The sequence below is a fragment of the Furipterus horrens genome, unplaced genomic scaffold (assembly GCF_987537825.1).
Source record: "Furipterus horrens unplaced genomic scaffold, mFurHor1.1.pri manual_scaffold_2, whole genome shotgun sequence".
Classification (NCBI taxonomy): domain Eukaryota; kingdom Metazoa; phylum Chordata; class Mammalia; order Chiroptera; family Furipteridae; genus Furipterus; species Furipterus horrens.
In genome coordinates, this window is record NW_028327172.1 from 36,338,800 (window position 1) to 36,361,484 (window position 22,685).

The following is a 22,685-nucleotide window of genomic DNA, read 5'->3' on the forward strand; positions in this document are numbered from 1 at the left end:
CTAGGCCTTATTTGGAAAAAGGTAGAAGATTTAGAACAAGAAAAAAAGAAAGGATCTTTTATGACTAGCTTGAAGAAGACAGGTTAAAAATGAACCAGAATCAATTTGCTAAAAATAGATTGTCAGAGCAACTTAGATTTTTCTCTGATATATTTGGTGGACTAGCAGCAATGTAATGTATTGGGACTTAAGCTTAGTTTTTGGTGCAGTCATTTTTAAGAAATATTCTTGGGTATGGGATGAAGGAATATTGAGTTAGCCACTAGTTGATTGTGTTAATTTATCAATATGGTTTTGATTTTGAATGATGCTATCTACCGAAAGGTTATTGATCATGGAAGGTGGCTTTATTGTTTGCCTTGTCTTATGCTCATCTGGAGAAGGCAAATTATCAAATTTGTACACAACAATGAAAGATGAAGGGTAGTAAATAATATAATAACCATCCAAAATGATCTCTGAAATTAGATGGTTGGACTAAATTTATTTATTATCTGCTTCTTTTTAAAAATTATATTTATGCTATTACAGTTGTCCCAATTTTTTTCCCCTTTTGCCCCTGTCTGCTCGGTACCCCTCTTTTCTCTAGCAACCCTCCCCCCCCTTAGTTCATTCCCATGGGTTGTGCATGTAAGTTTTTTGCTTCTCTATTTCCTTTACTATTCTTAACATCTCCCCTATTTTTTACCTACCAATTATGTTTCTTAATCCCTGTACCTTTTCCCCCATTCTCGCCCTTCACCCTCCCCCCTCTCAGCTGATAATCCTTCAAGTGATTTCCATATCTATGATTCTGCTCCTGTTCTAGTTGTTTGTTTTTAGATTCAGTTGTTGTTTTTAGATTCAGTTGTTGATAGTTGTGAGTTTGTTGTCATTTTACTATTCCTAGTTTTGATCTCTTTTTCTTATAAATAAGTCCCTTTTACATTTCATTTAATAAGGTCTTGGTGGTGATGAACTCCTTTAGCTTTACCTTGTCTAGGAAGCATCTTATCTGCCCTTCCGTTTTAAGTGATAGCTTTGCTGATTAGAATAATCTTGGTTATAGGTCCTTGCTTTTCATCTCTTTGAATACGTCTTGGCAGCAGTGTCTTTTTTTTTCTTTTTAAAGATTTTATTTATTTATTTTTAGAGAGAAAGGAAGGGAGGGAGGAAGAGAGGGAGAGAAACATCAATGTGTGGTTGCCTCTCATGCGCTTCTAACTGGGAACCTGGACTACAACCCAGAATATATGTGCCCTGACTGGAAATTGAACCTGAGACCCTTTGGTTCACAGACTGGCACTCAATCCACTGAGCCACACCAGCCAGGGCACTTCTGAGAAATCAGTGGTAGTCTTCTGGGAACTCCTTTCTAGGTAATTCTCTGCTTTTCTCTTGCTGCTTTAAAGATTCTCTCTTTATTTTTAATCTTTGGCATTTTAATTATGGTATGTCTTGATGTGGTCTTTTTGGGATCCAACTTGTTTGGAACTCTGTGCTTCCTGGACTTGTAAGTCTATCTCCTTCACCAACTTAGAAAAGTTTTCTTTCATTATTTTTTCAAATAAGTTTTCAATTTCTTGCTCTTCCTCTTCTCCTTCTGCTACCCCTATAATTTGAATGTTAGTACTTTTAAAGTTGTCCCAGAGGTTTCTAAGCCTTCCTCTGTGTGTGTGTGTGTGTGTGTGTGTGTGTGTGTGTGTGTGTGCGTGCTTGTTTCTTTTTTCTGTTCCGGGTAAATGCTTGTTTATTTCTTTTGTTCCAAATCATTGATTTGAATCCAGGCTTCTTTCCTTTCACTGTTGGTTCCCTGTAGATTTTTCTTTATTTCACTCTGTGTAACCTTCACTTTTTTTTGCTGTACTCTATGAGTTCTCTGAGCATCCTTATCACCACTGTTTTGAACTCTGTATCTGATAGGTTGGCTATCTCTATTTCATTTAGTTCTTTTTCTGGAGTTTAGATCTGTTCTTTCATTTGGGCCATATTTCTTTGTCTCCTTAATTTGGCAGCCTCCCTGTGTATGTTTCTGTGTATTAGGTAGAGCCGCTTTGACTTCCTGTGTTGGCATACCTGTTACGTTGTAAGGGGTGGAGCCTTAGGTATTCACCAGGACAGGGCAACCCGTTCCGCTGCTTTGTGGTGCTGTGTGTGTGGGAGGGGTCTGAGAGGGAACAATGCTACCTCCTTAACACTGGCCCCATTTGCAGTCACTCCACCCACTTCCAGTAAGTGGCTGGTGCCCCTCTAGGTGTTGCCCTGGTGGTGGTTCCCAGAGTGGGTGGATTTGTGTGCATTCTAGGATCATGGGGACCCTCTAAACAGACTCTCCTGAGAGAGAGGCAGTTTTTTCTCCTGCCCGAACCTCCAGTGGTTTTCATAGCCAGAAGCTATGAGGCTTTATTTTCCTGGCACTGGAACCCTGGACTGTGTGGTCTGGCCTGGGCTTTTATCCATGTGTCTCCAGGCTTTTATCCATGACATGTAAATGTGGGACTGCCCGTTCTGCTCACTGCCGTGGTTGCCATGCCTCCACCGTCACACTGCATCCTCTCCACCCGGCTCCTCATCTTCATCCCTTCTACCCATCTGGATGAACATGTCTTTTAATCCTTGGTTGTCAGACCTCCATACAGTTTGATTTTCTGGCAGTTTTGGTTGTTTTTGTTTTGAGGTTAGTTGTGATCCTTCTTAACGGTTGTGCTAGGAGGCGAAAGGCTGAAAGTCTGAATTGTTGGACTAAATTTAAATGAACTTTTTGGGAATATACATTAGGCTTGAAAAACACTAATATACGTTAAGTTTAGCATGGCTTTACAACATCACATATGGAAAAGACCTGAGGGTGGTTTTTGGCAATAAATGATATAAAACAGAAGTACATCATGGCTGCCATCACCCCATCTTCTCTACCATCTCCCCACACCCCTACCAATAAAAACCTATCATAATTAATGGAAAAGAGGATTAGATCAATTCTGCTGTACAATAAAGTATGTTGTCTTTAGTTCTGTGTATATTCAGTGGGAAGGATGTGTAGAAATTAGAAGCTTTGTCAGCTTAAATAACTGAGAACTTAAAGCTTTGGGGGTAGCTCTGGTGGATAGTAAGGAGTTTCACAGTAAGAGCTATTTTTAAATATGTGAAGAATTAGACTTGATTTGAGTCAGACTTGTTTGAGATTAAAAGCATGAGCTCTGAAATGAATTCAGTAGGTCATATCTCAGACCTGCCACTTAATTAGCTCTATGATTTAGGCAAGTTGTCTAGCTTCTTAGCTTCTACTTTCTCAGCTATAAAATTGGGATGGTTTTAGAAACAAATGAAAATACATGCAAAGTGCTCAGTATTGTGCCTGGCATGTACCAAATGCTTAAATGTGAGCATTGTTACTTGGTCCGACCAGATAGAACTAGAGCAGTGGATCAAGAGGGGTGATTTTGCCCCTCATTAGGTGTTTGGTAAATGTGTGAAGACTGTTTGGATGTACAAACTGGGAGAGGGAGTACTATTAACATCTATCTAGTGGGTGGAGGCCAGGGAGCTCCTAAACATCCTACAATACACAGGACAGCTCCCCTCACACAAAGAATTAACTAAGCCAAAACCGCGAAGTAGGGTCAGGTAAAAAGGTTTAATTAAACTTTAATGTTAAGAAAAAACTGTTTAAGAGTCAGAGCTTTCCAAAAGTAGAACTAATCTGTTAAAAAGAAAAAGTTACTCTTCCTTGTCATTAACAGCAATAGGTTTGTGGATGAGATTCAGATATTAGATAGGTGTTTGGACTAGATTTTCTAAAAGAGTTTTTCTAAACTTAGATTCTATGTTTCTGTGGGTTTTTCTGAGAATAGGTATATTAAATGACCAACATCAAAGGGCCTCTGATGCATATTCTCTTATTCTTTAACTTTATCTAATTGCAGTATAGCTTGGGTTTTTTATTTTAATTCTTTATTTGTATTCTCACCCAAGGACACTTTTTTCCATTGCTTTTTAGAGAGAAAGGAGGGGAGAGAGAGGAAGGGGGAGAGAGAAACATTGATGCAAGAGAGGAGCATTGATTGGTTGCCTCCCATATGTGCCCGAACTAAGGGGTTGGCACCAGGCGATTGTACCCGTCTGGATGAGGGGTTGCGCACGCCTGTGCCTGGACTGGGGATCAACCTGCAACCTAGGTATGTGCCCTGATTGGAATCAAACCGCAACCTTTCAGCTATGGGAGGACGCTCCAACCAACTGAGCCACTCGGGCCAGGGCTAATTTTAATTCTTTTTAGCAAGTCAGTTTGTTTTTGAAAGGTCATTTGGAAAGTATGAGTGATTGTGAGGTTGCTTTAATTCTCTCTAGAAACCTGTTTTGTAAACTAATTTGTCAAAATTCACAATTATTTGACAAATATTTCTAAAATGTAATCTTTTATTTGTACTTAATATCTTTTTTTCTATTAGTTTGATCTTCTTTTCTCCCTTTAGCAGTAAGTAGAGGGAAGATGTTCCAAGGGTTTTTAAAAAATAATTACACTTTTTAAAAACACCATTAAAGTACTTGATTGTGTATGCATTATAATATTCTCAATCATGAGTCACACCCAAAGCAGTAACTGGCACAGAGTATCATTTAGTAAATATTTGTTGAATGAATGACTGATCAGTGGATATAAAATATATGTCTGACCTTTACTTTAGGTCTGCACAATCAATAGTGGCTAGCTGTTTTTTAGAAATACTTCATGATTTTCTGTAGTGGAGAGTTGCTTGAGAATGTTAAGTATTAGTGATTTCCAACTCCCAAATTTTTATTTCTAACCTGAACCTTTCCCCTGAACTTCAGACTTATGTATTGAACTCCCTATTTGATATCCCTACTTGCATGTCTAATAAACATCTCATTCTATGTCTAAGATATACCTGCACTTTCCAAACCCAATCCTTTCACTGTCATTCAGGCGAAAACCAGAGTCATCCTTCACACCCTCTCTCTCTCACCTTCTACATTCAATCTATCAAATTCCAAAGTCTTGTTCTTCAATATATAGTCTAGTGCACTATTTACCACATACCACTGTTACAACCCTGGTTCAAGTCACTTTTGGCTCTCACTTGAATTCTACCTTCGTCCCTTTCTTCACTTGAATTCTACCTTCTTCCCTTTCTTCTATTGTCCACTTGAATTAATTCAGTTTAGTGGTGCCCATTTCACTAGATCAAAAGCAAAACCTCTTTAAACATTCCTTCAGGGTCCTTCATGATCTGGTCCTGGTCTTGTCTCTCTTGAGCTCATCTTTTAATACTGTTCTTCCTTCTGTGCTCCAGTGATCCTGGCCTTCTTGAATGCCTTGAAAAAGCCAGAGATAACTCTAGCCACAGGGTCTTTGTACCTGTTCTTCCCTCAGGTGTTTCCATAGTTCTGTTTCTCATTTCCTTTGGTGTTTGCTCAGACATTGTCTCATCTGAATCCTACCTGGATTGCTCTTGTAAAATAGAACCTCTTGCCTTAAAATGATGACTCTGTCCTCTTTACCTGGCTTTATTTTACCTCATAGTATTTATCACTGTATGCTATTTAACGTTTTTATTTCATATGTTCTATGTTTTTCTCTATTAGAATTGGTTAATTTTGAGGGTTGAGACTTGGTTATATCCACCAGGGTTAGACTAGTCAGTAGCATATGATAGATGTTCAATGGATATTTGGTAGAGTGAATGCATAATAAAACTAAAAACATTGCTGGGGAGGGGGGAGGATAATACCTTTAGTTGATATATGGTTTAGTTATATATTGCAAATACTTGATACCTACTGATAATTTAAAGCCATAGTATTTTAGAACTAAAAAAAATTACCAGTATAATGAATTAAATAATATAGCTTCAATTCAGAGACTGCTCAATTTGAAGAGGTGCCTAGCAGCATCTTTGTTAAATATATAAAAGTTCAAAAGCCAGAAACAAAGTAAATTCAATAAACATTAATAATCGTTGTCGTTGGCAGCCGTCCGTCTCGAGAGACGATGGTGTAGCTTCTTAAGAGTCTATCTGCACCGCCGAGAATGGCTGTGCAGTCCGACTTGGGAGTGACATGGTATCTGTCTCCTCCCGTGTTGAATCGACATCTTGTGATGACGCTGAAGCTACAGAGCCTGGGCAGGGTAATATGGAGGGTCTGCTGTTGCCCATGCAGCAGACCCCCCCTCTCTTCGCAGCTGAAGGGTCCAAGGGAAAGACGGAGTCAATACAGCTTGGCTTCAGGTGCGCCGCAGGAGTTGCCGGTGTTGAGTACAACGTCAAACCGCCTTAGGGACTCCGGCTCCTGATTTTCTGTCGGGGTTTACTCCCTTAGCCTTTCCCCTGAAGAGGTATGCCGCAAGGCAGCGGAGGTTTTTTGGAGTCAGAGTTTTCCTTCTCTGATGTACCCTGACTGGAAGATCGAACCAGCGACACTTAGCTCGCAGGCCGACGCTCAATCCACTGAGCTAAACCAGCCAGGGCAGAAACATTAATAATATGCACCAGGTTATGATGTTAGTTTCTGAAAGTGTTTAAAGGTAAGTAAAATTATTTCCGGAAGTGCTGTAAGGCTGTACAATGTGTATATTATTACATAAGGATTCCTTATATAAGTATTTTCACTTTATATATAGAGTTTAGTTTTTTAAATTTTAATACTTGACAGTTTCTGTCAGCAGCAGTGCTAATAACAACAGTTATTTCTGGAAAATTTTCATGTATTATTTCTTTGAAATTTGTTTTCCTCTGTTCTCCCTGGTACAAATATTGGTTGAACATTGACCGCCTTCACTAGTTCTCTAATTTTTTCTTTCTCATTCTTTTATTCTCAGTTTTTTCTTTCAGTCCTTTTAGTGACCTTTTAAAATTTATGCTATTGTGTTTTGAATTTCTAAGAATTTTTTCTCATATTCTAAATCAAAAAAATATAGCATCCCTTGTTTATGGATACAGTATTTTGTATATCACTGAGTTTATTGATTATAGTTTTACTTTCTGTCTGTACATTGTCTATTGCCTTTTTAAATTATGTTTGTTAAATTTTTATTGTTAAAAAAGTAGATTTTCTTGAAATTACAAAAATTGTAGAGTGAGTTCTTGGGTACTCTTTCCTCGGCTTCCTTCAGTGAGAACATCTCACATAAATATAGTAGATTATCAGACCAGGAAATTGACCTTGGTACAATACTATATTAAACTATAGACATCGGTTTTTATAGGTACTCTTTAATTTTCTGGTATATTTCTTTGATATTTTATCACTTACATATTCACGTGACTACCACCACAATCAAAATACAGAACTGTTCCATTACCACAAAGAAACTGTCACGCTACCCCTTTAGAGTAATACCCTTTCCCCATCCTCTGACTCTGGCATTCCTTGATTTGTTCTCTATCACTGTAGTTCTATCATTTTAAGAATATTATATAAATGCAATCAGATAGTATGTTAACTTCTGGGATTTTGATTTTTTCATTCAGTATAATGGCTTTCAGATCCATTCACATTGTTGTGCATATCAGTAGGTCTTTTTTATTTATTTTTGTTTGTTTTCCTTTTTAAAAACAGTTTTTACAATTAAAATTGACATACAATATTATATTAGTTTCAGGTGTACAACATAGTGATTAGACATTTGTATGCCTTGCAAAGTAATGTCCCTGATAGGTCTACTACCCAACTGACACCATACAGTTAGTTACTGTAACATTATTGACAGTACTATACTGTACTTCGCATGACTATTGTAGTGACTGGCAATTTTTACTTTAAAATTAAAAAATTTTTTGAATCAATAGTTGACATTCAATATTATATCATATATAACTTAAAATGATCCCCCGATAAATCTAGTACCCACCTGACACCATATAACAGTTATTACAATATTACTGACTTTATTTCCTATGCTGTACTTTATATCCCATGACTATTTTGTAACTACCAATTTATACTTCTTAATCCCTTAACATTTTTTTACCCAGTCTCCCAACCCCTTTCCCATCTGATGACTACCTATTTGTTGTCTATATCTATGAATTTGTTTTACTAGTTCCTTTATTTTGTTTTTTAGATTCCTCATATAAGTGAAATAATATGGATTTGTCTTTCTCTTATTTTACTTAGCATAATACTTTCTAAGTCCATCCATGTTGTCACAAATGGTAAGATTTCATTTTTTTAATGACTAATATTCCATTGTATATTTGTACCATGTCTTCTTTGTCCATTTGTCTATCATTGGATACTTAGGTTGCTTCCATATTTTGGCTGTTGTAAATAATGCTGCAGTGAACACAGGGATGCCTATATCTTTTTGAATTTGTGTTTTAGATTGCTTTGGATAAATACCCAGAAGTGGAATTTTTGGGTCATATGGTAATTCTATTTGTAAGTTTTTGAGGAACCTCCATACTGTTTTCCATTGTTGCTACACCAATTTACAATCCTGCTAACAGTGCACGAGGTTTCCTTTTTTTCCACATTCTCACCAGCACTAATCTATTGATTTATTGATGACAGCAATTCTGACAGATGTGAGGTGATATCTCATTGTGTTTTTTATTTGCATTTCTCTGGTAATTAGTGATGTTGAGCAACCTTTTATATGTCTGTTGGCCATCTCTGTGTTTTCTTTGGAGAAATGGTCTATTCAGGTCCTCTGCCCACTTTTTAATCAGATTATTTATTTATTTCGGTGTTAAGTTGTTTGAGTTCCTGATGTATTTTGGATATTAACCTTTATGGAATGTGTCATTGACAAATATATCTTTCTTCCATCTAGTAGGGTTGTCTTTTTGTTTTGTTGATGGTTTCCTTTGCTATACAAAAAAAAAACAATTTAGTTTTAGTGTCATTTGTTCATTTTTTTCTTTTATGTTGCTTGCTGAGGAGACATATACCAAAAAAAAAAAAAATATATTGCTAAGAGTGATGTTAAAGAGTTTATTTTCTGTATTTTCTTTTATGAGTTTTATAGTTTCAGGTCTTACATTTAAATCTTCAAGCCTTTTTTAGATTATTTTTAGTATATGGTGTAAGAAAGTGGTTTAGTTTCTTTTTCCTTTTTCTTCTTTCTTCCTTCTCCTCCTTTCTTCTTCCTTCTCCTCCTTCTTCCTTCTTCTTCTTGATTCTTTTTCCTTCTTCTTCTTCCTTCTTTTTCTCCTCCTTCTTTCTAGTTTTCCAAACATCATTTATTGGAGAGACTGTCTTTACCTCATTGTATATTCTTGCCTTCTTTGTTATAGATTAGTTGACCATGTAGGTGTGGGTTTACTTCTGGGTTCTATTCTGTTTCATTGATTTCTGTGTCTGTTTCTATGCTAGTGTCATGCTTTTTTGATTAATATAGCCTTGTGGTATAGTTTGGTATCAGGTAGCATGTTACTTCCAATTTTGTGCTTCTTAAGATTGCTGTGGCTACAGGGTTTTTTGTATTTCCATATAAGTTTTAGGATTATTTGTTCTCGTTCCATGAAAAATGCCACTGGCTTTTTGATAGGGATTGCAGTGAATCTGTAGATTGCTTTGGGTAGTATGAATATTTTAATAGTATTAATTCTTTCTGTCCATGAGCACAGTATATGCTTTCATTTATTATATATCTTTTTTATTTTCTTTCTTCAATTTGTATAGTGTTTTAATTATAGGTCCTTTACCTCCTTGCTTAAATTTATTCTTAGGCAATTTGATGCAATTCTAAATGAGATTGTTTTCTTAATTTCTCTTTCTGATAATTTATTGGTGTATAAAAATGCAACTGATTAAGGAATATTAATTTTGTATCCTGCTACTTTACAGAATTCACTTATCAGTTCTAACTTTTTTTTTTTTTTTTGATGGAATCTTTAGGGTGTCTATAGTGTTACTTGCAAATAATGACAGTTTTACCAATTATGATATCTTTTTTTTTCTTGCCTGATTGCTGTGGCTAGGACTTCCAATACTATGTTGAATAGAAGTGGTAAAAGCCAACATCCTTTTCTTGTTTCTGATCTTAAAGAAAAAGTTTTCAGCTTTTCACCCTTGAGTGTGATGTCAGCTGTGGGTTTGTCATTTATGGCTTTTATTATGTTGAGGTATGTTTCCTTTATCCTCACTTTGCTGAGTGTTTTTAATCAGAAATCGATGTTGGATAGTTTCAAATGCTTATTTCTGCATGTTTTGAAATTATTATAGAGTTTTTACTCTTCATTTTGTTGATGTGTTGCTTTGTGAATGTTGAACCTACTTTGCATTGCAGGAATAAATCTCATTTGATCATTAGGAATGATTTTTAATGTATTGCTGAATTCAGTTCCCTAATGTTTTGTTGAAGAGTTTTGCATCTATGTGCATCAGGAATATTAGCCTATAATTTTCTCTTTTTGTAGTGTCTTTATTTGGTTTTGGTATCAGGGTAATGCTGGCCTCCTAAAATGAGCCTGGGAGTCTTCTCTCCTCTTTAATTTTTTGGAATAGTTTAAGAAGGATAGGTATTTACTTTCTTTGAATGTTCAGTAAAATTCACCTCTGAGGCCATCTAGCCCAAGACTTTGATGGGAGTTTTTTTGATTACTGATTTGATTTTGTTAGTTATTGGTCTGTTCAGAGTTTTTGTTTCTTCCTGATTCAGTCTTGGAAACTTGTATGTTTTTAGGAGCTTTTTCATTTCTTTAAGGTTGTTCAGTTTGTTGGCATTTAATTGTAGTATTTTTTTTGTAATCTGTTGTATTTCTGTGGTGTTGTTGTTGCTTCTCTTTTACAAGGGGTGGGGGGAACCCAAGAAAAGTGGGTATTATCTTCTGGAGGGTGGGAGTGTTCTAAGAACTCATCTGTATCAGTGTACCAGCTGGCGTTGTTGTGAGAGGCTGAGTTCAGCTTCAGTGAATTTTTCGAAGACTCTTTCTATGTATTTGCCCATTTCATGATGGGTGATTTATGAACGCATCTACCCACACCGCACTGACCAGCAACAGCACGCCCACTGTGCCCCACTCTCCCTATTCACCCAATCTCACCGCGAGCAACTTTTTTTTGTTTCCCTGGATGAAAAAAGTCCTCAGAAGGAAATGTTTTGCTTATATGGAAGAATTGAAACAAAAAAATGGCAGAAGCACTAAAAGGTATCAAAATCGATGAGTTCAAAAACGGTTTTGAGCAGTGGAAAAAAAATCTTGATGTATTGCATCAAATGGAGAGTACTTTGAAGGTGACTCAAGTTTAAACATGTTAGAATAAATACACAATGTTTTGTAAGTAAATTCCTGGTTTTTTTGGGTCCCCCCTCACGTTAATGTTTTTGTCAAACTTGAACTTTTTGTGTGTGTGTTGTGTGTGTCCCTTTGTATTATTGTATTTGCACATTACCTTCCTACCTACTTTCGTTTTTTAATCTTTGTGTTAGCTTTATAGTTCTTTGATCCACTGCTTTCCTCTTTACCTTTGTCAATAAGAATGCCTTTCTGGCTGTGACATCTGTCACCCCATTGCTCACCCGGGTTGATTCGGCTGATCTGGCTGGCTCGGCGGGTGTCCCCTTCCTCCCTCACCGATCCATGTGCATCCCTCTGGAAGCTGTGTGCTCGGTCGAAGAGGATGACCTTCCCAGGTCAAGGGTATACGAGTAGCTGCGCTCCCCTGCTAGAACCTCCAAACAAGCTCTCAAGGTCCAGTTGTAGGAGAATGTAGGGTAGTCAGGCTTCCAAGACTCCAGACACATCCAAATGACGCGCTGCACGTGGCAGTCTGCCTTCAAGAAAGAAAAAAAAAAAGCCTTTCCTGTGCTTTCTTATTCATATTTTTGATCTTTTCTTCTTAAAGAAGTTCCTTTAACATTTCTTGTGATACTGGTTTAGTGTTGATGAACAACTTTCGCTTCCTCTTTTTTGAGAAACTTTTTAATCTCTTCTTTGATTCTAAATAATAAACTTGCTGGGTAGAGTAATCTTGGATGTAGGTCTTTGCCTTTTATCACTCAGAATATTTTCTTTCATTTCTTCTGATGTGCAAAATTTTTATTGAGAAATCAGGTGGCAGCATTATCACAGCTCTCTTGTATGTGACTTAACTGCTTTTCTCAGTGATTGTGGTTCTGTAATTTTTTTTAACCCTCACCTGAGTATATGTTCATTGATTTTAGAGAGGGAGAGAGAGAATCATTGATCAGTTGCCTTCCTTCCATATGCATCCACACTGGGTATCAAACCCGCAACCTAGGTATGTGCCCTGACCAGGGGTTGAACCTATAACTTTTTGGTGTATAAGAGACTATGCTTCAGCCAACTGAAGTCACCCAGCCAGGGCTGTTCTGTATTTTTGATATGGTTGTGGGAGGAGGTGAGTATAGAGTTTACCTACTTTGCTATCTTCACTGGAAGTTATAGTATGGATTATCACAGTTTATTTACCCATTCAGAGAGTGACATTTTTTTTCTTACAAACTTTGTAATACTGTTAGATTTTTTAAATTATATATAATAAATAAATTACTTTAGTAGTAGTATTTCTTTCTGTAGGAGTCTGTAGTTTCAATGAACAAAATAACAGAGACCTTTAAATTTTTCTTTTGTCTTTAGGAACCTCCCTGACATTGGAAGCTGTGGCCATAATTAGAATTTTTAAACAAATTAGGTGGCAAAATCATATGTATAAGTTCATACAAAATTAATGTTCTAAAGGTTGATGCAAAAGGGTATTTGCTTATCAAAGTGACCATGATAGTAAAATTTAAAAATCTTTGAAGAGATCACCTGTTGATTTACTTTATGCTTCAACGCATAAGATTAAAAAATCAGAAGCATTATCAGCTCATAGTTGTAAAATTTAAAAATGAAAATACTTCCTTTTGATAATAAGGCTTTGTGTTTAAGATTATTTAAATAGGGGTGCTAGAAATGATGTTACTTAGTTGATGAAAATTGTGATCTTAAAGGATTCATGATTACGGATTCTGATTTGAGTTTCTGTAATAACTTTATTGGATAATAAATGTTGACCTGTGAGGTTTTCAAGTGGTGATCAGTTGGAAATGGTAGTTGTTTTTAATCTTTTGGTTTTGTGAGAAATTGAACCATGTTATAAGCGGGGGATGCAAGACTCTGTGTAGGTTGGTGAAAGGGAATATAGTGAACTATGGTGATAAAAGTGTGAGAAGAAAAGATGAACTATTAGGAGAAGAAAGGCATGGATTTTATTAAGTGTAATTGAAACAGCTAAGTGGCAACTTCCTGGAAGGGTACCTTCTTATAACAGGCTGTTTAGGCCAAGGGGCAGGGCCTATTCTGGGGTCCAGTTTGATAAGTTTTGACATATGCATGCAGTTATAAAACTTCACCACAATCAGGATGATGAACATATCTATCACACTCAAGTTTCCTTGGTGTCCTTTGTAACCCTTTCCTTATGCCCCTTCTGACACCGTACTCCATGCCCAGACAACCACCAATCTGCTTTCTGACACTATATATTAGTTTGTATTTCCTAGAATTTGATGAAAATATACCCCTCTTTGGAAGAGAACAGAATCTGGCTTTTTTTTTTCACTCAGCATAATTATTTTGAGCTTGATTGATGTTGTAACTTGTAGCAATAGTTCATTCCTCTTTTCTGTTGAGTAGTATTCCAGTGTATGAATGTACCACAAATTGTTTATCCATTTACCTGTTCATTGACATTTAGGTTGTTTCCATTTTGGGGCTATTATAAATAAAGCTGCTAACAATGCTTGCATCTTTTCATGGACATATGCTTTTATTTCTCTTGGGTAAGTACCCAAAATGAGATGACTGGATTATATAGCTAGAGTATTTTTAACTTCTTAAGAAATTGTCAAATTGTTTTCCATTTCATACACACATTCACCAGTATTTGATATGGTCACTTTTTATTTACCATTCAAATATATGTGAAATGGTATTGTGATTTTAATTTTCATTTTCTTAATGAGTGATGATATTCAGCATCTTTTCAAGTACTTTTTTTTTGTATATCTCAAATCTTTTGCCCATTTCTTTAGTTTTTTATATATTCTATATACAAATTCTTTATCAGGTATATGATTTCATTCTTAACAGTGTCTTTTAAATAGCAAAAGTTTTAAATTTTGATATAATTGAATTTATCAATTTATTCTTTAATGAATTGTACCTTTTTCTCCTGGAAGTTTTATAATTTTAGGTTTCAGATATAGATTTGTGATTCATTTTGAGTTAACTTTATATGACCTGAGCTTTAGATTAGATAATTGTTCTTTTTTTTCTTTCCCTAGAGATCCTATAAGTGGGTCATCTATTGTATATCCATTTGTTTTAGCATCATGTGATGAAAGACTCCTTAGGGATAAAAGAAGCAACAGGAGAGCCTAGGCAGAGCTGCTTTGGCTCTCTGGAAATGTTACAGGAAAGAAATGAATCTTGATGGGGCTGCTTTAGCTCACTAGGAAGTCAGAGAAAAAAGGGGGCCTTGGGGACAGGTTTAGGAGGTTAGCCTGGGACAAGCTGCTACTGCACATTGTTCCCTGCTTGCAAAAAAATAAAAATAAAAATAAAAATTCTTGAATTGACTTTGAACCCTTGTTGAAAATGAGTTGTCCATATATATGTGTGTGGGTCCTTTTCTAATCCATTCATCTACTTGTCTGCCATTATGCCAACAGCACACTATGTTCATTTCTGTAGCTTTGCATTTCCACATGAATTTTGGAATCAGTTTGTCATTTTTGACAAGGAAACTGGCTCCATTTTTTATTGGAATTATGTTGTATCTGTAGATCAACTTGGGGAGAGTTCACATCTTAATAGTATTGAGCCTACTGACCTGTGAACATGGTAAATTTTTATTTAGCTCTTTTAAAATTTCTTTCAGTAGTGTTTTATGTTTTTTAACATGCGGATCTCCTACATCTTTTGTCAGATTTATTGTTAAATATTTAGTTTTTGATGCCATTGTAAATTTAACAAGATTAAATTTTTAAAAAATATCGATTGATTTGAAAAGGAAAGGGGGCGAGAAAGAGAGAGAGAGAGAGAGAGAGAAGACACATCAATTTGTTGTTTCATTTATTTATGCATTCATTGGTTGATTCTTGTATGTGCCCTCACTAGGGATTGAACCTGCCACCTTGACATATTGGGATGACACTCTAACCAACTGAACTACACAGCCAGGGCTAAATGTTGTTTTTAAAATTTCAATTTCTGATTGTGAGAGAGACTCTGGGTCCCTTAGAATGGATGAAGAAACTACTCAGACACTCTCCATCTGAGGAAGGAAGGGAGGGGGTTTTCTCTAGTGGAAAATCACCCCGTTTCTTTATTAGCCAGGGTTTTATCCACTTCCACATGCGGAAGTACTTAAGGAAAATATGCAGCACTTCCCCAGATGGTAGGGAGTGAAAGGGAAATGCAGATCAATACAGGGTTGAAACATCCAGGTATTTTACACAAGGTCAAAAGCACTTCCTCTTACTTAATCATTGTGTTCTTCACGTTTTACTGACAAAGATTTGAGGCTTTACAGAGAAAAACAGAGCAGGTTCCCTTTTCCTTAAAAGCCACTTTGTATTTCTATTCTTACCCTGGCTGGTTTAGCTCAGTGGATTGAGCGTCGGCCTGCGAGCTAAGTGTCGCTGGTTCGATCTCCCAGTCAGGGTACATCAGAGAAGGAAAACTCTGACTCCAAAAAACCTCCGCTGCCTTGCGGCATACCTCTTCAGGGGAAAGGCTAAGGGAGTAAACCCCGACAGAAAATCCGGAGCCGGAGTCCCTAAGGCGGTCTGACGTTGTACTCAACACCGGCAACTCCTGCGGCGCACCTGAAGCCAAGCTGTATCGACTCCGTCTTTCCCTTGGACCCTTCAGCTGCGAAGAGAGGGGGGGTCTGCTGCATGGGCAACAGCAGACCCTCCATATCACCCTGCCCAGGCTCTGTAGCTTCAGCTCCACTGGAGAGGACACTCCAGCGTCATCGCAAGATGTCGATTCAACACGGGAGGAGACAGATGCCGTGTCACTCCCGAGTCGGACTGCACAGCCATTCTCGGCGGTGCAGATAGACACTTAAGAGGCTACACCATCGTCTCTCGAGACGGACGGCTGCCGACGATTTCTATTCTATCTTTAAAATCCCCTGGAGGGAGGGTGGGATTCAGAGCAGGCCTGGAAGACAACCTGCCAGCTAAGGGCCCAGCTGGGGGCGGCTCCGCACAGCCATCTTTTAAACCAAGCCTGTCTGCTTCCCACCCCTCCCCATGTCTGTCTGTCCCCCACAGTTGTTGATAGTATATAGAAATACAGTTGAGTTTTATATATTAATCTAGTATTCTGTGACTTTGGTAAAATCACTTATTTGTTCTAATAACTTTTATACTAGAGTCTACAGTAAGTAGATGATCACGTTAAGGACAGTTTTATTCTTTTTTTCCCAGTGTGGATGCCTTTTATAAATTTCTTGCCATACATATTGTTCTAGATAGAATCTGTAGTAGATTTGTGAATTGAAGTGGTGAGAGTGGAAATCCTTTTCTTGTTCCTGACCTTAGGAGAATATTTGGTCTTTGACTGCTAACTATGATGTTGGCTGTAGGTTTTCTTTTCTTCCTTGAGGGTTGAGGGGGTATTTTTTTATTGTTGTTCTATAGATATCTTTTATCCAGCTGATGAAATTCTATCGAATTCCTACTTTGCTGAGTATTTAATTTTTTAAATCAGGAATGGATTTTGGATTTTGTCAAATTATTTCCTATGCATATTGAGTACAAAATTTTTCTTTATTAATTTGTTAACATAGTGAATTACATTGATTTGTTTTGAATATTCAACTAATCTTGCATTCTTTTTTAGGGTATAGATTATTAGGTCATGATATATTGACATTTTTATATATTACTGTATGTGAATTATTAAAAATTTATGTAAGATATTTTCATTTGTGTCCTGAGAGATGTAGGTTTAATAATCATTTTCTTACAATGTCTTCATTTGGTTTTGGTATTTGGATAATGCTGGCCTCGGAGAATGAGTTAGGAAATATCTTCAATTTCCAGAAAGAGTTCGTATAGAATTGGTATTATTGTTCTTATCTTAAAAGCTTGGTTGAATTCACTGGTGAGGCCATCTGGGCCTTAAGTTTTCTTAGAGGAGAAATTCTTAAATACAAATTTAACTTTAATAGATAGAGCTGTTTACCTTGTTTCTTCTTGTGTGACTTTTGGTAGTTTGGAATTGCCAAGTTTTTTCAAGTTGAATTTATTTGCATAAAGTTGTTATAATATTTTTTTTTAATCATTTTTTAGTTGTCATTACAGTTGTCCAAATTTTCCCACTTTGCCTCCTCCGCACATCTCACCTCCCTCTCCCACAGTCAGTCCCCACCCTCTTGTCCATGTCCATGGGTCATTCATACATGTTCCTTGACTAGTCCCTTCCCCTTCTTCCCACCATTATCCCCCTCACCCCTTCCCTCTGGTCACTGTCAGTCTGTTCTTTTTTCATTCTTTTAATATATATAATTTTTTTAGTGATATCAGTTCTCTCATTTCTGATATTGGTAGTTTGTATCTTCTCATCCCCCCCATCTCCCCAATCAGTTTTAACTATAGGCTTATCAATTTTGCTTATCTTTTCAAAGAACCAGCTTTTATTTTAATTGGTTTACCCTATTCTTTTTCTGTTCTCTATTATTTTGATTTCCACTCTGGTCTTTGTTTTATCTACTTTCTTAGTTTGCCCTTTATCTAGTTTCTTAAGGTGGAAACTTGAGGTCATTTTTCTTAGGCCTTTCTTCTTTTCTAATATAAGCACTTAATACTGTAATTTAACTCTCAAATCACTGTTATATGTCATGCCATTCCACATATTTTGATACTTCCCCCCCGCCCCCACTTCAAAATGTTCTGTTTTCCCTTCTGGTTTCTGTGCTCCATGGGTTATTAAGAAGGTGTTATTTTATTTCCAAATATTTGGGAATTTTCAGATATCTTTCTATTACTTAATTTTTCTTTAATTCCATTGTAATCGGAGAGCATTATAACTGAGTTCTTTTACATTTATCGAGACTCGTTTTATTACTCAGAATCTTGATAAATGTTCTGTGTGCACATGAAAAGAATGAGTTTTCTGCTCTTGTTTGTGAAATGTTCTATAAAAGTCAAGCCAGTTGATAGTGTTGTTCAAAACTTATTCACCTTTACTACTTTCTGTCTACTTGCTCTGTTAAATATTATGAGAGGGGTATTAAAACCACTAACTGTAATCATGGAATTGTTTAGTTTCTTTGTAATTTTATCAGTTTTTGCTTCATGTATTTTGAAGCTCTGAGGTAGGAGAACTGTAGTTGGGTATGGCTTTTATATCTAGTCAGATAAGTTCTACCTTTTATGGCTTAGACCATTGCCATTTAATGTTGTTATAGGTATGGTTAAGATTAGGTCTAATCTTGCCGATTACTTTCTATTTGTTCCATTTATCCTTGTTTCCCACTTTTCACCTCTTTTGGATTAATTGTATCTTTCCTATGATTTCATTTTATTGCCTTTGTTGGATTATTAGTTATTCTTTGTTTCCTTACTTTAGTGGTTGCTTTAGGGCTTATAATATACCTTTTTATTTTATCAGTCTACTTTCAAGTGATATACCATTTTATGTGTAGAATAAGAGCCTTAAGATAGTGTATGTCTATGTTTCACCTCCCAAATTTTGTGCTGTTGTAGTAATATTTATGTTATAAACTCCACATTATATTGTTATTATTCAAACTAATCTTTTAAAAAAGATTTAAACAATTAAGAAAAAAATTTTATATATTTTCCCATGTAGCTACTCTTTCCAATGTTCTTCATTCCTTTGTGTAGATTCATAGTTTCATCTGGCATTATTTTGTCTTATGCCTGAAGAACTACTTTTAAATGTTCTTATAGTACAAGACTGCCTGTGATAAATTCTCATTTTGGGGTGTGTGTGTGTGTGTGTCTGAAAATGCATTTTCCATTTAGTTTTGAAAAATGTTTTCACTGGATATAACAAATGCACATTGACATGTTTTGCTTTGTTTTTGTGTTTTATTTTTTATTAAAATGTGTTCGGGATTTTTTTGGTGTGTGTGTGTTTGTGTGTTTGTGTGTGTTGTGTCTGGGTTTGTAGTTGTCATTACATTTCTAGACATCATTTCTTCAAATTTTTTTTTCTCTTCCCCACCTCTTTCTTTATAGACTCCACTTATATCTATATTAGGGCACTTAAAATTGACCCACAGTTCACTTACCCTATTTAGTTTTCTATTTTCTCTCTGTCTTTCATTTTGGATACTTCCTGTTGCTGTGTCTTCAGGTTCTTTTCTTTTATAATGTGTAATCTTCATTAATTTCATTCAGTGTATTTTTCATCTCAGATATCTTCATTTTTATCTCTGGAAGTTTGATTTGCATATTTTAAAAATCTTATCTCCATAATTTTTGGAGAAATATAGTTACAATGACTGTTACAATATCTTTGTAACATATGTGTCAATTCTGGGTTGATTTTAATTTATTTTTATCCCTTACAGGTTATGTTTTCCTACTGCTTTGCATGCCTGATAGTTTTTTATTGGATGCCCATGTGTTGTGAATTTTTTCTTGTTTGAGTGCTGGATATTTTTGTGTTCCTATAAATCTTATTGAGGTTTGTTTTAGGGTTCAGTTTAGTTACCTGGAAACAATTTGAGTCTTTTAGCTCTTGCTCTTAAGATTTATTAGATGTGACTAGAGCAGTGCTCAATTTAGGTCTAATTATTAACTGTTGCAGAGCCAAGACCCTTTAGAGTCTCTCCACAGTACCCTATGAATTATGAGGTTTTCAAGCCAGACTCGGAGGAACATTCCCTGTGTGAGTCCTGGGCACTGTTTCTTCTCATCCTTTGAGTTGGTTCTTTCTCCAGCCTCAGGTAGTCTTCACATGTGTGTGCTGATTAGTACTAAGCTCAGTACACGAGGAAGACTCTGTAAATCGCTGAGGTTTTCTGTCCAGGCTGTTTTTCCCTTTCCAGTACTTTTGTCTGAGAACTCTACCTACACATTGTCCCAAACCTCTCAGCTCCATGTCCTTAACTCAGAGGTTATCAGGTTTTGCCTCCTTGTGTTCACTCTGGAAACTTTCTCAGGGTTAATCATTTGAACAGTTGTTGGACTTAGTATTTGTCTTTCATTTTTGAGGGATTACTTACTTTGCATGATGTACTATGTCTTGCAAACTATTAGTTTCATATATTTTGTCCATTTTGGGGTTGTTTCAGACAGGAAAGTAAATTCAGTCCTTGTTTACTTTGTGTTGGCTAGAAGCAGATTTTGGTGTTTATGTACTTTTCATCTTTTTTCCTGTCCTCAATTCCTGTATTTCAAATTCTTTTAAATGCCCCATGAAGCCAGAAGTATCTCCTCTGAAGGTGCTTGTCCTCATTTTATTCTGCACACATTAATTATTTTTACCCTTAGAGTGCTTTCATGATCTAAAATTATTTAATTAAATAGAGTAGGACATAATTAGTCTTTCATGACAATTTGATTTTGAAGCTCGTGTTTAAAGTGCATTCCATGTGGAAATGAAAAGAAAGGATGGAAGTGTGTTACATTTTTTGCATCCATTTAAAATCTAAACAATTTAGAAATGAAGCCATTTTTCAACAGAATGCTTAGCAGTACTTCATCTTAGCTACAGAGATGTCTGGTTGAAATGCTTTTGCAATTAATCAGTCTGCTTGGCCCTTATTCAAACTGAACATGTACCCCACTTTTGCCTTAGTTGTACTCTTTCTGATCTTTTTCACTAGAAAGGAGGTAGGAATAGAATTTTTCTTTCCTTGTAGGTTTATGAGAGTCAAATGACTGATAAAGGCTGATAGGTTGGGTATCTTTTATTTTCCTAGAAGTAACTCTTAGGGTAAATACAGTCTTTGTCGTCTGTTACAGTGAAGTAATAACTGATTTTCATAATAAAAAAACCCACATTTTAGTGGAAGATTAAATTTTAAATAATGAAAGAGAGCAGGGTAATATTATGGAGGGGGCACTGGAATGAATCAAAAGGCTAGTCAGCTTCTTATATTTCTTTTAATCCTCATATTAACTTTAGAACGTAAATAGGATCTGCATTTTACAGGTGAAGAAACTAAGCTTCCAAAATGTTAAATAATATTCAGCATGTCGAGCAATTACCTATTAAAGGATGATTGGATTCTGAATCTATTACTCTAAAGCTATGAAATTCCTTCTATTTCTATAAAACACTTTAATATCGCAAAACAATGAACCATGGTGTATCTAAAATGGTAAATTTCCAAAATGCCTTATGTCTGGCTCTTTCATTTTTGTTACTGTCAGTTTTCCTACCTGCAATGCATTCTGATCATTCAAATCTTATCTATTTGTCAGTGCAACCATGGACTAGTTTACAGTGATTTCTGCTTCTGAGATCTTAAAGCATTTATTATCGATCATCCATTTATTAGTTGTATATGTATTCGAGATATAGTTTGTCATTTTACATTTGAAATTTGGGATAACTCTCAAATTGTTTCAATTTCTACATGTTCATGTGTTAACTGCTACACTTAAATCAAGCTCCTTGAGGGGGCTTCTTTACTGGCAGGTAGCATAGCATGGTACACAGAGGACATAGAACTTAATAAATAATTGTGTGAATGAGTTCTGTCAACTACACTATTAGTTATCATTCTTCATTACTTCTCCCATCCAAGTTCTATCCAGGCCCGACCCTGCTCAGCTTCCGAGATCAGACGAGATCGGGCTAGTTCAGGGTGGTATGGCCATAGACTCTTCATTACTTCTCATGGGCAAATTTACTCTACTTTTGAGGTTTTAAAATGTTAAATTCTGTGACTTTACACTGTTGGTGCCGTTAAGCTTTTCAGAGATATGCTTTAAAAGGTTTTGAAAAGAGTTTAACATGTAGACTTAGCATGTAGACTTACTTTATTTGGCAGGGAGACCAGTTATTTTATTCCGTACCTCAGCGATGAGTTCCAGAAGCTGATGCTCTTGCTTTCTTTTTCTCCCACAAAGAAATCAAAAGAACATTTGAATAACATTGAGGACATTTGGGTGGTCCCTACTACTACTACTATTGCCGTTACTTGTACTACTGCTTACTCAAAAGTCAATGAACCTTTCTGAGCTTTGGTTTTCTCATCCTTAAAACTGAGTTGGATTATGTGGTCTTTAAAGACATAGTGCTCCAGAATTTATGAAACCTGGAAGTTTGAGGTAAATTAGGTTTATTTCAGAATCATAAAATAGCATTTGATTCTTGCCCTTCAAAATAATAGTGGTTTTATGTTAATTGATTTAAAAAAATTGTTTGTATCTCATGTTCTACTTTTATGGTTAATTTTCTTTTGTAACTTGCCAGTACTCCCTCGCGTGTGGCTAAAGGAGTTGTTGACCACACCAAAATGAGTCTACATGGTGCTAGTGGGGGACATGAAAGGTCAAGAGATAGACGGAGGTCAAGTGACAGATCACGAGATTCATCTCACGAAAGAACAGAATCTCAGCTCACTCCTTGTATTAGAAATGTTACTTCTCCAACACGACAGCACCATGTTGGTATGTAGATCAACTAACCTTCCCAGCATATTTTTAAAGCTTGCATTTATTTACCTTTTTAAAGTAGTAATGACAATGAATTGTGCCTGATACTTCAGAGTAAAATTGACTTCTCACT

At 36.1% G+C, this 22,685-nt stretch overlaps 1 protein-coding gene across 5 annotated transcripts in view; it reads left to right on the forward strand.

The window, feature by feature from the left end:
- Positions 1–22,685, forward strand: part of BTBD10 (BTB domain containing 10) — an 84,263-nt gene that overhangs the window by 37,787 nt on the left and 23,791 nt on the right. For 4 of the 5 annotated variants that reach the window (XM_090263840.1, XM_090263833.1, XM_090263848.1 and 1 more), the window contains one exon: positions 22,371–22,567. In XM_090263840.1, the coding sequence (XP_090119966.1) occupies positions 22,414–22,567 (154 nt within the window). In that variant the 5' untranslated portion in view covers positions 22,371–22,413. Of the gene's footprint in view, positions 1–22,024; positions 22,226–22,370; positions 22,568–22,685 lie in introns of all 5 variants that reach the window. The other variant, XM_090263826.1, reaches the window with a different exon arrangement.